At 23.8% G+C, this 15,184-nt stretch overlaps 4 protein-coding genes across 4 annotated transcripts; 3 read left to right on the plus strand and 1 right to left on the minus strand.

Annotated features, from left to right (window-relative positions):
• Positions 1 to 23: 23 nt before the first annotated feature.
• PCHAS_0902200 (metabolite/drug transporter, putative) lies at positions 24 to 2,172 on the plus strand (the record flags this gene model as incomplete). Its single annotated transcript, XM_016798013.1, has 9 exons — positions 24 to 435; positions 651 to 983; positions 1,073 to 1,186; positions 1,278 to 1,347; positions 1,455 to 1,517; positions 1,623 to 1,699; positions 1,797 to 1,856; positions 1,963 to 2,013; positions 2,099 to 2,172. The coding sequence occupies 9 exons, from the start codon at positions 24 to 26 to the stop codon at positions 2,170 to 2,172; spliced, it is 1,254 nt and encodes a 417-aa protein (XP_016655276.1).
• Positions 2,173 to 6,004: 3,832 nt separating this feature from the next.
• On the plus strand, positions 6,005 to 9,535 carry PCHAS_0902300 (calcium/calmodulin-dependent protein kinase, putative; the record flags this gene model as incomplete). The annotated part of the gene is made up of 1 exon (XM_730196.2): positions 6,005 to 9,535. The coding sequence occupies one exon, from the start codon at positions 6,005 to 6,007 to the stop codon at positions 9,533 to 9,535; it is 3,531 nt and encodes a 1,176-aa protein (XP_735289.2).
• A 1,512-nt stretch (positions 9,536 to 11,047) lies between these two features.
• On the minus strand, positions 11,048 to 11,359 carry PCHAS_0902400 (histone H4, putative; the record flags this gene model as incomplete). The annotated part of the gene is made up of 1 exon (XM_016798014.1): positions 11,048 to 11,359. The coding sequence occupies one exon, from the start codon at positions 11,357 to 11,359 to the stop codon at positions 11,048 to 11,050; it is 312 nt and encodes a 103-aa protein (XP_016655277.1).
• Positions 11,360 to 14,471: 3,112 nt separating this feature from the next.
• PCHAS_0902500 (histone H2B, putative) lies at positions 14,472 to 14,828 on the plus strand (the record flags this gene model as incomplete). The annotated part of the gene is made up of 1 exon (XM_738255.1): positions 14,472 to 14,828. One exon carries the CDS (start codon positions 14,472 to 14,474, stop codon positions 14,826 to 14,828), a length of 357 nt encoding a protein of 118 aa, XP_743348.1.
• Positions 14,829 to 15,184: the final 356 nt, after the last annotated feature.

A 15,184-nucleotide genomic window follows, 5' to 3' on the forward strand; every position in this document is an offset into this window, starting at 1 on the left:
TAAATATAAATAATGAGATAAAAATGAAAAAATGGATCGAGAACCAAAAATGGCACATAAATATTATATTGATGTTTATTCATCACTTTTTTGACCGGATTAATTATTCAATGAGGAATACCTTTTTGCATGACCACTATATATTTTTAAAATTTAAAAAAAATAAAATAATTGGTTTGCTATCAATAATTAATTCATCGGTATGTTTAGTTATATCCCCTTTACTTGGATATTATTGTGATAAGCATAAAAAAAACAGAATTAGGGTTTTGCAATTTATATCTGTATCATACCTACTTGTTAATATTATTCACTACATGTTTATCAGAACAAATAACTTAAATTTAATAATTCTTGTAACTGCGATTTCAAAAACGTTGCAAGAATCTTCTCATGTAATAACCGAGTCCATTTTTATAGAAAGCATAGAAAAGGGTAAAAACAATTACACTACTTTATAAGATATTATTTTTGTATATTTTTATTTATTTTTTCCAAAATCGCATGTACAGTCATATTTTTTACACAAATTTTGGTCAATCTACCCATTATCTGGCGTTTTATATTAACTTGTTCATAAATTTTTAAGTTTACATTAACAAATCATGCAAAAATGTAAATATTCATTCCATATTTTATTCCCCGTACAGGCAAAAAGAGTATAATTTTTACTTACCAAAAACTCATTAGCACAGTTGCAACAACGCTAGGACCATTTTTTTGTCTGATTTTATTTTATTGGTATAGCGATAAGTGGAATATTACAAATATTTTTATCATATTCCAATTTTCGATATTAACAATCCTTCCTCAAACAATTATAAGTTTTCTTTGGACGAATAATACTGTTACCACATCACCAAAACCAGAAGAAATAAGTTTACTAACCAAGAAAACGGAAAAACCAAATTTATTGTGGTTGAAATCAAACCATGTCCCTTATATTGTTTTTGTATCACATATTATTACTTTGGCAGGGGCAGGTACTATTTTGCCCTAAAAATATATCCATATATGTGTGTGCATGAATATTATTTTACATCCCCTTTCAATTTCTTTTTCTTCATTACAGGAATGACATTTAAGTACTTTTCATTATTTTTAAATTCCGAGTATAAAGTATCCCCCATTTTAATGTGTGTTCTCAATATTGTCATCCCCATTCTCTTAACATTTTTTACTTATCGTAAGTTTAAACAAATTCACAATTTTTATATACACTACAAAACATATTTTTATTTGCCACATTCCTATATTATTTTTTCTCCCATTTTTAGTCGCCCAAAAATTGTCAAAATCGTTAGGAAGAGCACAAGTTTCGCTATTTTTCACAACTATTGGTTTTATGTAATTATTTCAAAAAATTAAATAAAACAATTCAGTATCTGCAAATTATAATATTTTATTATGTATCAAATATATTATATACATCCATAAACTTTTATTTCAATCAGGCTGCTTTGTTCTCTTCTCTATATCAAAAATTATCAAGATGTTCTCAAAGTTCATGTTTTTAGGTAATTACACATGCTATTTTATTTATGTTTTCAACCAAATAATGGGATCTATATAATAAAATCTTATTCACGATTATTATTAATATGCTTTTTTTGTTTTTATAGGAGTGTGTTTCAAAATTGTACGAATTCAATCGATAAAAGTATTCTCTACGATTTCATCGATACTAATAGGCATACAGGTTTGTTTAATAAACAATAGACCATTCTGCTTTCCATTATTTTTATTCTATAGCATACGCATGCATATTTTTACTTTTACTTTTCAACTTTTTTTAGGGCGATGGATGGGTATACAAAGTTTATATTATTTAGTATGGTCAATTAGCGCATATTTCGGTAAAAAAATATATAACTTAAAACATATTACATATTTGCCAGTTTGCTAGTTTACTATTTTTATTTTGATTAAATATTTTATCAATCACATTATTTCAACTTTCAGGAGGTTGGCTATCCGATATATCCTCATACAGAAACACATTTAAAATAACGAGTAATAATTTTAATCTCAATTTTATGCTACCCTAATTGCTTATTTCAACACATTATATATATATAATTTTTTTTTTACATTTCAGCATATTTCTATTTGTTATCACTAATAATATATTCCCCACTATTGTGGCTTGTCCCAGTTAAAGAAACAGCATAAAATAGTTGAGCAAAAATGAAACAAAGACATTGCTCTCTTATTTGAAATAAGTAAATAGCCAAATTTAAATACACTACAACCACAAAATTAAGCTAAAACTTATTCCTTCAAAAAATGTGATATTATTTATTCATAAAATTTGTTTGCTAATATGAAGCTTGTTATACACTTTAATTTGTTTTCTACAATATACTAACACAAATATATCTTTTAAATATACACACACACATATATATATGCATATACATGTGTGAATAGTTTTATTGTCATAATGAATATATATGCTAATAGCTAAAGTATTCATATATTTAAATGTTGTCTTTTTTTAATTTCTCTATATTCACATATAATTAACAAAGTTCATAATATTTAATACTATACATTTCGTATTTTTAATTTTAAAGCGTTACATTTTTTTTTACCTTTTTTTATTTCTTATTATGTCTACTAGCTCTTTCATAATTTTATTCCTTGTTAATCCTTTTGTCATAATTATTATTAAAATTTTTTAATGGCTAATTATTTTTAATTTTTTTTACTTTATTTATTGCATTATTTTTATAAAAAACATACATTTTTATATCTGAACAAGTTTAATTGTTTTGTTTTTTAAAAACAAAAATGATGATATAAAAAATGAAATATCAAAATTTATCAAAAAAAAAGAAAATTGTATATTTTCTTCAAACAATATGCCCCTATTTCTACACCTTTCTATCTTACAATACCACTATCTCTATATCCGTAACCTTTAATAAAAAATAATTAACCTCAATAAGAGTATACAACACCACACCTTTTGTGGGTTGTATGAATTGTTTTATTCGAAAAATAGTTATATTCATAAAATAAAGGAACAAAAGATATAAAGAATAAGCTAAATATATTTTCATTTAATAGAATTTTCCCATTTAAAATTATTTTTTACAACAATATGGTATGGATACCATACACACATAAAATATATTCATTTGATTGCAGTCTTATTATATCACCATGATAATTACAATCATATATCTGTGAATATATATTTTATTTATGTTTAACACAACGATAACTGCATAAATAATAATGTTATAAGAATGATTTTTTAAATATTTCCCTGTTTATTTCTCTTTTAAATTTAATCCTTATAAAAGTTATGAACAAGCAATATTTTTTGGGTGTCTATAGCCAATAATATAGATATGTTCATATTTTTTTGACCAAAATCGAAAAATATTAATTTATCGCTGTTTCTTTTTTTTTCTATGCAACATTTTGGTGATCATCATTTTTTCATTCCATTTTCGTGCGTTTTTATTTTATTCCATATATGGAAATACAATTTGTGGTATATATAATCATATATTTTTATTAATTTTTCCTATCTTTTCGTTTTTTTTTAATTCTATTTTTCGTTAAATGTGAAATAAATCATTCTTATCCTCAAACTTATATATGCCAGATTATAAAGTACCTGACTGGTCATATATTTTTAATACATTATGGTAGCATTTTTTTTAAGTGCAAAATGGGGGAATGCTACCATACCCCTTGCACAAATAACTTTCGAAAAAAAAATAGGATCAAAGTAACATTTTCAAAACATACTTTTGGAATTTTTGTTTCTTTTAAATTCAAAATAAATAATTCTCAGAATTTAAAAAAATATATATAAATAATAGTAATAAAATAATTTGTGAAAATAGGTGCAGCTAATTTTGTTTTACATGTCTATATACACATATTTTTATTTCCTATTATTTATTGCCACCACATAATTTAGTCGTGTCTACAGAATAGATGCCAATTAAAAAAATATAAATAATGCATCAAAAATTAATACAAAACAATATGTTCATTTGTTTTTTTTTTCTAATTATAAGTATTTTATATGTACATGCTATCTACCCAATTATATGCATATGACTCTTTAGCACATAATATACATAATTCTTCCATGTGTGCAGTGATAAATATTCTATTTATAGTTTGCTTTATATATTTTTAAATTTATATTTCCCATTATAATCTTTAATTTTTTTGTAATTCATAAATATCTCCCCCTCCAAATACTTTCATACGACTATTTCAAAACTATGCATATTTACAATATCATTGCCACATTCATCATACTATATTTATGAATACTGATAATATATGTAGCATGCACATAAAGATATATCATTTATATTCATTTTATTACTATTATTTATATCATATATTCATGTCTATTTTTTTTTCTAAATACCTTATATATTTTTTTGAAAGTATATATTTGTTCCATACTATTTGAGCTTTAGTTTATACATTTTTGTCTACCATTCATTTCTATATTTTATATTATTTATTAAGTATACTCACTATTGTATAAAAAATTTATAAATAAATATGCAGACAGAAAATAAACTTATGTATACTCGTAACAACCTTGCATAAACCTTTTGTTGTTTCCTTCCCATCTTTATCTCTCATACAAATATACGAAATTTAGAAACATTTTCCATTATTTCATTTATTTTGTTAGCAAACATTATTTATCAAATATAAATTGCATATCCTCGTATTGTCACTATCTATGCACTTCATTCCATTCCTACATTATTCGGTTTTTTGCATAACTATGTTTTATTACATATTTCACCACTTTTTGAATCTTAAGACAGTTCATGAATACATACATTTATTTTTATAAATTTTTTAATCGACAAAATTATACTCTTTAAGTGCTACCATGTTATGTCTATCCTTTCTAAAGTTTATTCTACCCCTTTGTCCATCTTTCATTTTTTTATACTATAATAATATAACTTATACATAACATTATTTTGTTCGTTTTTTTTCATAAATACATATGCATATTCATAACACTATTTAATTATATACTTGGGTAAAGCATAAAATATAGGATTCGCTAGAATAATTTTTTTTTTTTAATATATAATAAATTTAAATATGTTTTGATAGTCGTTTTTTTAAAATATTATTTTAATACATTATATATAACATTTTAAGATATGCATAAATAATTAATTTTTAAATTTTATTACATTCTTAGTCGAATAAATATTTTTTTTACACCCCAATATATTCCTGAGCACATACATTGCCATGCTTCTTCATTTCTATTTTAATATATATCCATGTTTTTAAAATATGTTTGTGAAAGCTTTACTAAAAATTGTAGACACATATATGCGTGTAAAAAATAGACAGGCTTTAAATCGTACTTACTAAGTATAATATCATTTTCATATGATTCGTTTGATCAATTTTACTTTCCCTTTTAAATAACTTTCCTTTAATTTTTGTATATATTTACACATTTGTACACATATATATAATCTTAATTCTTATTTTTTAACTTAAAAATTTGTCACTTGTTTTATTATCATTCATGCATAGGCTTTCAACTTATATCCTATACAAAAGACAAGTAGGAAAATAATAGACCCCCCAAAAGAAGCTTATCAAAAAAAAGCCATATTAATATCTACACGCATATCCGTTTTGTTAATTCTCTACATCTTTAATTTTTTAGTAAAGTAATAAGTATGATCTAATTTATAATGCCATCATCAAACGTATCAAGACGAAACTTTTCAATGTTTGACAATTTGAAATATATACTTATCCGCTCAAGGTAGTATGATCTCGTAATTGGCATAATCGTCTAACAATCTGCTTTTCTATTATTCTTGCCCAAACTAATAACAAAATACTGCAGTCATTTTGTAATAAACAAATAAAGAGAAAGAAAAAGAAAAGGAAAAAGAAAAATATATATTTCCCAGACTGTTTTGTAACATACACTATATTAGTGTATGGGATATAAATTTGGATATACAAAATGCTGAGCAATATTAATAAGAATGAAAATATTGGAAACATAAATAAAAAAATTAAAAGGCTAGTTAATGAAAAAATAGAAGACTATTTTGTTATTAAAAATTTCTTACCAATATGCGAAGAATTCTTATTGAAAAATTACAAGCACTTGTTCGAAGATTTTATAAATAAACGAGATGGAAACAAATACGATAATAATAGCACAACCGAAGTAAAGAAAGAGAATACGCATCAAAATTTTAGACACAATGACAACCAAATTCAAGTCAAACAATATGCAAATATAAACACTGCTACACCATCAAAGAAAAGAAAAAAGTCTTACGAAACAGACACACAAGATAGTACTACAAATAATCCAAAAAAAAATAAATATAAAAGAAAACGAGAGAAATATTATTCAAATAAATTTAATCTATATCAATATTATGCACAAATAAGTAAAAAAAGTTTAAAAGAAATCGAATTACCATTTGATCGAGCTGTTTTACTAAATGCTATCGATAAACAAAATAATATTAAAAAAATTATAAAAATTATAAATAAAAAAAAAGCATTAAGTGCTTTTGGTGAAGCATGGGAAAATATGATAGAGTATATTCTATCAATAAACCAACATAAAAATTTGATGAAAATATATGATATATATGATGATGGTAAAAATTTTTATTTAATTATGGAAAAGCTGAGAGGAAAAGAATTATTCACATTTTTAGTATATAAAAAACAAGTCAAAGAAAATGTATGTAAATATATAATGCTACAAATATTACAAGCTGTTAATTATTTACACTATCACAATATCATCCATCGAGATATTAAACCAGAAAATCTTATGTTTCGAAATAAAAAAAGAAAAGATAAAAATTATGAATATAATTATGAACTAGTATTAATAGATTATGACACTTGCCAGTTCATCAAACCACAAACTTATTTGAATCTCTTCCCCAACAATAGTCAGCATTATAAGAATGATACCCCCAAAAGTGACTATAGAACAAATTGCCACACACAATATGTCCCCATAAAAGGGGAACCAAAGACAAGTCCCATCAATCAAATTTCCCACTTTTGCGAAACCAAAGGTACCATTCATAAGTCACCAAAAATTGATAGACATGAAAATCAGGTCGAACAGATTGACAAACATAATAGAAAATCTTTCGAATGGGAAATGTACAAAAAACGGAATTTAGAAATTGGTGAGAAAAAAAAAGAAACTGAAATAAAGACAGTACAAAATAATGGAAGTACAAATGATATATCTCCAAGCAAATCGAAGCATGTCAAACTGGTTGGCACATATGGATATATAGCCCCTGAAATTATCAAAGGATTAAATTATTCTATATCTTCAGATATTTGGTCAATCGGAATTATATTGTATATACTAATCACAGGAGTTACACCACTTCCTATGTGTCTTATGATTAATTATAGGAATACAAAAGAAATATTAATGAAAAAAGAAAAGAAAGGAATCAATTTTAATCTATTATCTTTTAATAATTATCCATTAGCTAAAGATTTATGTCAACAATTTTTACAATTTGATCCCACAAAACGAATTAAAAATACTATCATTGCTTCTTACCATCCATGGTTAAGATTCTTTAATGTTTCAAACAAAATTTATATAACTAACACATATAGACATAGTAATTTATATAATACATTATCATTTTACTCAAACAAAATTTATAAATATAATAAATATCCAATAAATGATAATCAAAATAATTATAATATAATTTTAAAACCCTCTTTTCCCTTCAATAAAATTACATACTCTATATCTGAAATTATTCCTGAATCGATTTTTACAAAAGAAAATCAATATGCTATCCCACTTAAATATGCAATACCAATTCAGTACGAAACAAATAATACTATATATCCAATTGTTTTTCATAACAATTTTAATTTACATCCTCAAAACCGGTTTGAAGACCCAAATCCGTTTGAAGAACCAAAGCAGTTTGAAGACCCAAAACAGTTTGACGGACCAAAACATTTTATTATTCACCATAATTTAGATATGCTCAATTCGTTAAGAGATGCAAAAGAAATCGCAGAGCAATCTCAATTACAAATGCAAGTACAAAAATCTCCAAGCCAAATATTATATAATGACAAAAGCGATGAAACTGTTCTTCAAAACGTATCCCCAAAATATACTAACCTATTAATCTGTAAAAGTGACACAACCGAACCAGATAGCATTCACTACAACTTAAATAATACCACGCATGTTCCAAAAACAGCCAAAAATTATCATTTACCTACGGTTTGGGAAAATGAAAACAGTGTGACATTACATGATATGCCTCTTAAAATGGAAAAGGACAATACTTATATAAATAAATTCAATTTTGAACATAATACAAATGGATATAAACATTTTATGCATTTATTTGAAAATATAATAGAAAATAAAAAAAATAATTTATATAACTTTTCTTCGATAAATAATAGTTCAATACCGTTTACCTACACAGACTATCCAAACAATATATCCATACACCCACTTCCTAGACCCCATATAAATAATAATGAAATAAAATGTGAATGCCAAGCATCTAATAATAATAATTATCATACATATATGAATGTATGTAATTTAAAAATATGTCAAGCTCAAAATGGATCATCAAATTTTAAAGTCTCAAACCTAAGCACATCTCTACCATCCATTGAAAACAAAAATGAAATAAAACAAAAAAAAAGCAAAATAAATATATCTGAACATACTGTGAATACATTGACCGACTGTCAAGTAATTAACAAATATAATGATATAATTCAAAATTCACAAAATCAATCTAACATTTTGTATATACACGAAAATGTGGAAACAAGTAGATCAACCCAACAACATATGCAAAATGCATGTACAAACATAAATATTCAAAATAACAATAGTTCAATTCCTACTATAGTACCTTATAAAGTTTCAGATAAAAATTCTTGTCATATATTTTATTCTACAGGTCATCAAAATAATAGTGATATATCTGATTGTCCAATACATAATTGTAACACTAATAAATATTACCATTTAGACAATACAATTATAAATAAATTTAATTATTCTCCTATTTTTTGTAACCATCCATATAAATATAATATAAATAATTTATTTTATATCAACAATAAACATTTTCTTATTAATAAATATAATAATTTTTATAAAAATATAATAAACCATGACCCTATATATTTAGAAAATAATTTAAATTGCTCTAACCAGATAAATACTTATAACAATTCGATCATACATAAAAATAATTTCATTTTTGACAACTCAACAAATAATGAATCATATGATTATATTGTTTTTCAAAAAAACAACAACATATATCCAGACCAAGACTATCCAAATAATAATTATTGTTGTATATATGCACATAACAAATTAAAAAAAAATAATAATACCTATCCCTCCTATATCATTAACACAGTAAATCCTAATCAAGCTCAATCAAAAGAATTCAACTCATTGAATAGGTCGAAAAATGATACCCCTTAAGAAAATAAAAACAAAATATCAAACGGAAAAAAATCCACACATACATCCTTATAGTTTTAAACATATCATTATTGTTTTTTCTTACAAGGAATGTTAAACCAGTCTTATAAAATATTTTTTTTTTCTTTTCTATACTACTGATATATGAAAAGGAACTTATTTTAATCCGCCCTAACCAACCGTAATCAGTGTATTACTTTATTTTTACACACATTCATAAAATATGAGTGTAATAAAATTTTCCAACTAATTTATGTACATATCTGTTGGTCATTAAATATCCAGTTTTACATACTAACAAAAGGTATGCCATTTAAAACTGTTATTTTTATTTTACACTTTTTTGTTGTTTGCATTATATTTTCCTTTTAATAATTTGTTTTATCACATTTCATAATTTTATTTTTATAATATAGAGAGAAGTTACAATTTTCTCCGTTTTTTTTTTATTTAAAAACTTTTATGCATTCATTTTTTGAATATTTTGTTTTTTCATTATGTATATACACGCCCCTATAATTAGGCACATTTGGGAAATACTCTTACATTCCCTCTCTTGTTTAAACATTAACTATATTTCAAATAAAAATAGTTCTTCCCCTTTTCTACATTTTCACACATTTTTAAAGAGCACTAACATGCATTCATCATTTTACAATTTTATATGTACCCTCCATAATACACACTTAATATGAAAAAAACGAAAAAAACGAAAAAAATTCAATACGCATACTTTTCATTACCTCAAAAATTGGCACATAAACAATGTTTAAAAAATAGTATACTTTTTATAAATAACATACTTTTTATGAATAACATACTTTTTTAAAAATAACATAATATGCCGTGCACACACACACAAGTAAGCAAAATTTCGCCGCTTCACTAAAAGGGGTGACAATATGCAAACTCCTATTTACCGCCACATATATAAAGACAAACCCATTCATTAATGGAATAGAAAAGTATTCATATTAACCGTTTTATATTCTTTATTCGAATAAGATGACATCCTTTCGAATGGCTATATAAATTCCAAATGTAAACTACATTTCAAAGCTAAAAATTTTACTATTTTTATGTCAAAAGTTTGTATAAAAAAAAAAAAATATAACTATCACATATAATAAAATATAGCATCACATAAAGGTAATGGCTTCTAGTGAAGCCTAAAAAAAAATTATATTATTTTATAGAAAATATAGAATATAACTTTATAATATAATGTGGATAAAAAACTAAAACAAAAAAAGAAAAATGATATTTTTTCTTTTTTTTTTGCTTTTTTTTCTTTTATTCCTTTTCATTATATTCGCTTTATTTAAATTTAAGTATTTAATGATATAAAATTGTTTTATTATATCAATTAGTAATACCAATATAACATGTCTTATTCAATACTATTAGGCATATATAAACATTAAAATAATGCTATATATACATAATACATATATTTTTTTTTCAATTTTTTCAATACGAATGGGATATTGGGGATAATATTTTTTACTGCATTTAACCACCGAAACCATATAAAGTTCTTCCTTGTCTTTTTAAGGAATAAACAATGTCCATAGCAGTGACAGTTTTTCTTTTTGCGTGTTCGGTATACATAATAGAATCTTTAATAACATTTTCTAAGAAAACTTTCAATACTCCTCTAATTTCTTCATATATTAAACCAGAGATACGTTTAACACCACCTCTTCTTGCTAAACGTCTTATGGCTGGTTTTGTGATACCTTGAATGTTATCTCTTAAGATTTTTCTGTGTCTCTTTGCTCCTCCCTTTCCCAAACCTTTTCCTCCTTTTCCACGTCCTGACATTTTCGCTTAATATATAATATAATTAAAAGTTAAAATAAAAGGAATTTTTTAATTTAAAAAAAATATAATAATATTGAATAATAACACGAAAATTATTGTTATATTTTTTATTTTGGTATTTTATTTTAATTTTGTATACATATATATATTTTTTTTTTCAATTTTTTCGACAAATTATTTTTTTTGGAAAAAATAAATTTATTATTTTAATTTAATTTTTTCTTTTTAATTTTTATTTCATTTCATTTTTTTTTTTTTTTTTTTTTCATCAGAGTGCAAATAAATATTTTTTTAGTGGGTTATCCTTTTTTTTTTTTTTTTTTGATTGAGTTTTGAGTCGATTTTATTTTAAATGGCTTTATATATACATGTAGCAATTTATTATTACGTGTATCTTCGTGTATTTATATATGTACGTAATATCGTGAGTCTAATATTATATATTTGTTGCGTTTACATATTTTTTTCCGTGCCTTTAAAAAAAAATATAATTTTTTTTCCTATTTGAAGGGAGCATATCCATTCAAAATGCAATTTACGATTTTTATTATAAACATTGCAAATCCAAGGAACCCCCTGAATAATAATGTATATTGCCAAAAAAAAAATTATTTATATATGTACATATATGGTGTGTTTTTTTTTAACCCGTATGCGATTATGCGAATTTATGCATTATCATCACTTTTTTCAAAATTCCGAAATAATTAAAAAAAATAATGTCATATATATATTAATAGTATGAATATCCGTTTTTTTTGTAAAGAATAAAAACTAAAAAAATTGATCATACCAACTTACACATTCGTTAATACATCACACGTTTATTTACTAATCATATAATGCTATGTGCATAATGCAAATATTATATAACTATCCAAATCATATTTCCTATTCATACAATATATTATATACTATTCATACCAATATATTATTATACTATTCATAATCACTATCAGTATAATAAATTGCACATTTTACAATCATAAAATGAATGCAATATATATATCAATTTTTACTTTATAATTAATTTAATAATATGCACTGTTCCCCTTTTTCAATAACTTTATTCCCCAAAAAATTATTCATCTATATATACCCACATGTCTTTTAACGTAGGTTTTATTGCATAGTTTATTGTAATATTATCAATTTTATTAACCGCATTTTTCCCTTAAACAAAAATATGCAAAGGTCATACTCAAAGGAAATAACATAATAAACCCTCCTGTAAAACATTTACACACACACACAAAACTTCTAAACTATTCGAAAATAAAATTGCGAAACAATAATCAACCAATTCATTTTCCTAGTATAATAAAATTGTTATCATATATGTGTGTGTATGGGCATGGTTTTATAAGTTTTCCATAATAATATGTACAAATTATGGCTGTTCCCATTTTTTTATTAACATTGGCTAGTTCTTAAAAAAAAACATTCAATATGCCATTATGGCTATATTTAATATTATATCTTATTTTTCTACAAAATAAATTCACTATCTATCAAAAAATAACTAACTAATATGCACACATACAATGTGCTCCCCTTTCGAAAATTATAATAACCTTTTATAAATTCTACACCCTTAGACATTTTGTTTTTGCTTACTATTTTGTAGAATTCATAATAGTGAAGCAAATAAATGGAAAATAATGCATATACTTTGAATTCAATTACTTCGCTTTTTTAAAGACCATAGGAATAATACGTTATATTTGAAACTAAAGTATTTCCATTCAACTTTGAAAATATTTAAAACGATTTTTTTATACAAATCAATGTCTATGTGTTTTTTGACAAAACGAACACGAAAAATTTATATTACACCATCTTACTACCATTTACATTAATAAACCTAAGTCTAATTGTCAAATTTACAAATGTGTGTGTGTACTTTTTAAAAATACAAAATGAATATGCATATTTACCAATTATCCAAAAATAATCATAATTGCGGAAATTAGTATGTAAAAAAAATTGAACCAATGTATAAATATACGCTTTTCACCGTTTTAAAACTCTCATAATTAAATATTCACTAAAATAGTACGTAATAATTAATAATGTCATAATTTCCAAAGATTTTTTAATGGCTATATTCGCTTTTAACTATACATACTACGGATAATATTGGTATACACGTTTTTTTTATCACATATTAGTTGTTCACTGTCAAATCAACCCTTTTTAACGATCACACACATTGTAAAAGTTTAATGCATCCATCTTTTACTTATTTTTAAAAATAATAATACCGAAATTTCCGAAAAATACGTAAAAAAGTCATTGATATTTTTCAATATGCAACAGAAATTATTTATTAGTGTGTAAAATGTATATATGAATTTATTGCTTCGTATAAAAACAAAAAAATGATATAAAAAATAAAATAAATACGTATCTGAGTTTGAATTTGAAGGGGTGTTTGCAATATACAATGTAATTTTTTTTTGTTACGCTATTTCATTTGAACAAAAAACTCATTGCTGAAATAAATAATGAAAAATATAACGCATACGTATATACACGCAATATTATCATTGATATTTTTCTCGTCCATAATAAATTTCAGCATATAATTACATGCACACAAAAAATGGATATTGCATAAAATAATTCAGAAATATTTATTTGGCAATATGCATTCACAGTTTTTAATTGTATTATCAAAAAAAAAAAATATATATAGCGAAAATATGCAGCGACCAATTTTTTTTTCTGCATGTGCATACAAAAATATCGTTAAAAAAAAAAAAAAAAAAAAAAGAGCATAATAATATTCACGTATTTTCTATGTGTACATATAAAATTAATTAAAAATCCGTATTTTTTTTTTTTTTTTTTGCAAACATTATGCACATATCATAATATTTAATGCATTGTAAAAAAAAAAAAACAAAAAATATATAAAATAAATAAACAAAATATATTTTAAAAATAAAATATAATATTTTAAGGATTTTTATATTACATAAATATATTATATTTTTTTTTTTAATAAGTAATTTCTTTACGTAAAATTTTTATTCACTTTTTTTATTTCTTTTATCACATATTTTTCTTTTTTTACAAATAACTCTTTATCTCATTAAATTATATCAAAATGGTATCCAAAAAGCCAGCTAAAGAAAAAAAAGCAACCAATGGTGCTGCTGATGGAAAAAAAAAAAGAAAAAAGTCAAGATATGACAGCTATGGACTTTACATATTTAAAGTTTTGAAACAAGTCCACCCAGACACTGGTATTTCAAGAAAATCCATGAACATCATGAACTCCTTCCTTGTTGATACCTTCGAAAAAATCGCAACTGAAGCATCAAGATTATGTAAATACACCAAAAGAGATACCTTATCATCCCGTGAAATCCAAACTGCTATAAGATTAGTATTACCAGGAGAATTAGCAAAACACGCCGTATCTGAAGGAACAAAAGCTGTTACAAAATTTACCTCCAAATAAATTTTGTAAAACAGATTTACATAACCATAATATGTAGGAAAAAAACACACACACAAAATGACGAGGAAAATACATGAACGTGTTCATGTTTTACATTAACATGTACATGTATAATAAAAAGAATTATATTAAAAGAGAGAAAAAAGTGAAATTACATTAACAAAGAAATGAAAGATTAGTAATATTTTTCCACACTGAAGAAATGTTTAAAAAAATAAGAAAATAATAATAAATTTAAAAGAAATAGTATATATTTTTTTTATTTTTATAATCTTATTTTCTTTCATTTTTTTATACATATAAGGTAAATCACTTTATATCAGCATATCATATATATGTATTGCGAATTGTTATTT

Source organism: Plasmodium chabaudi, assembly GCF_900002335.3.
Source record: "Plasmodium chabaudi chabaudi strain AS genome assembly, chromosome: 9".
NCBI classification, from domain to species: domain Eukaryota; phylum Apicomplexa; class Aconoidasida; order Haemosporida; family Plasmodiidae; genus Plasmodium; species Plasmodium chabaudi.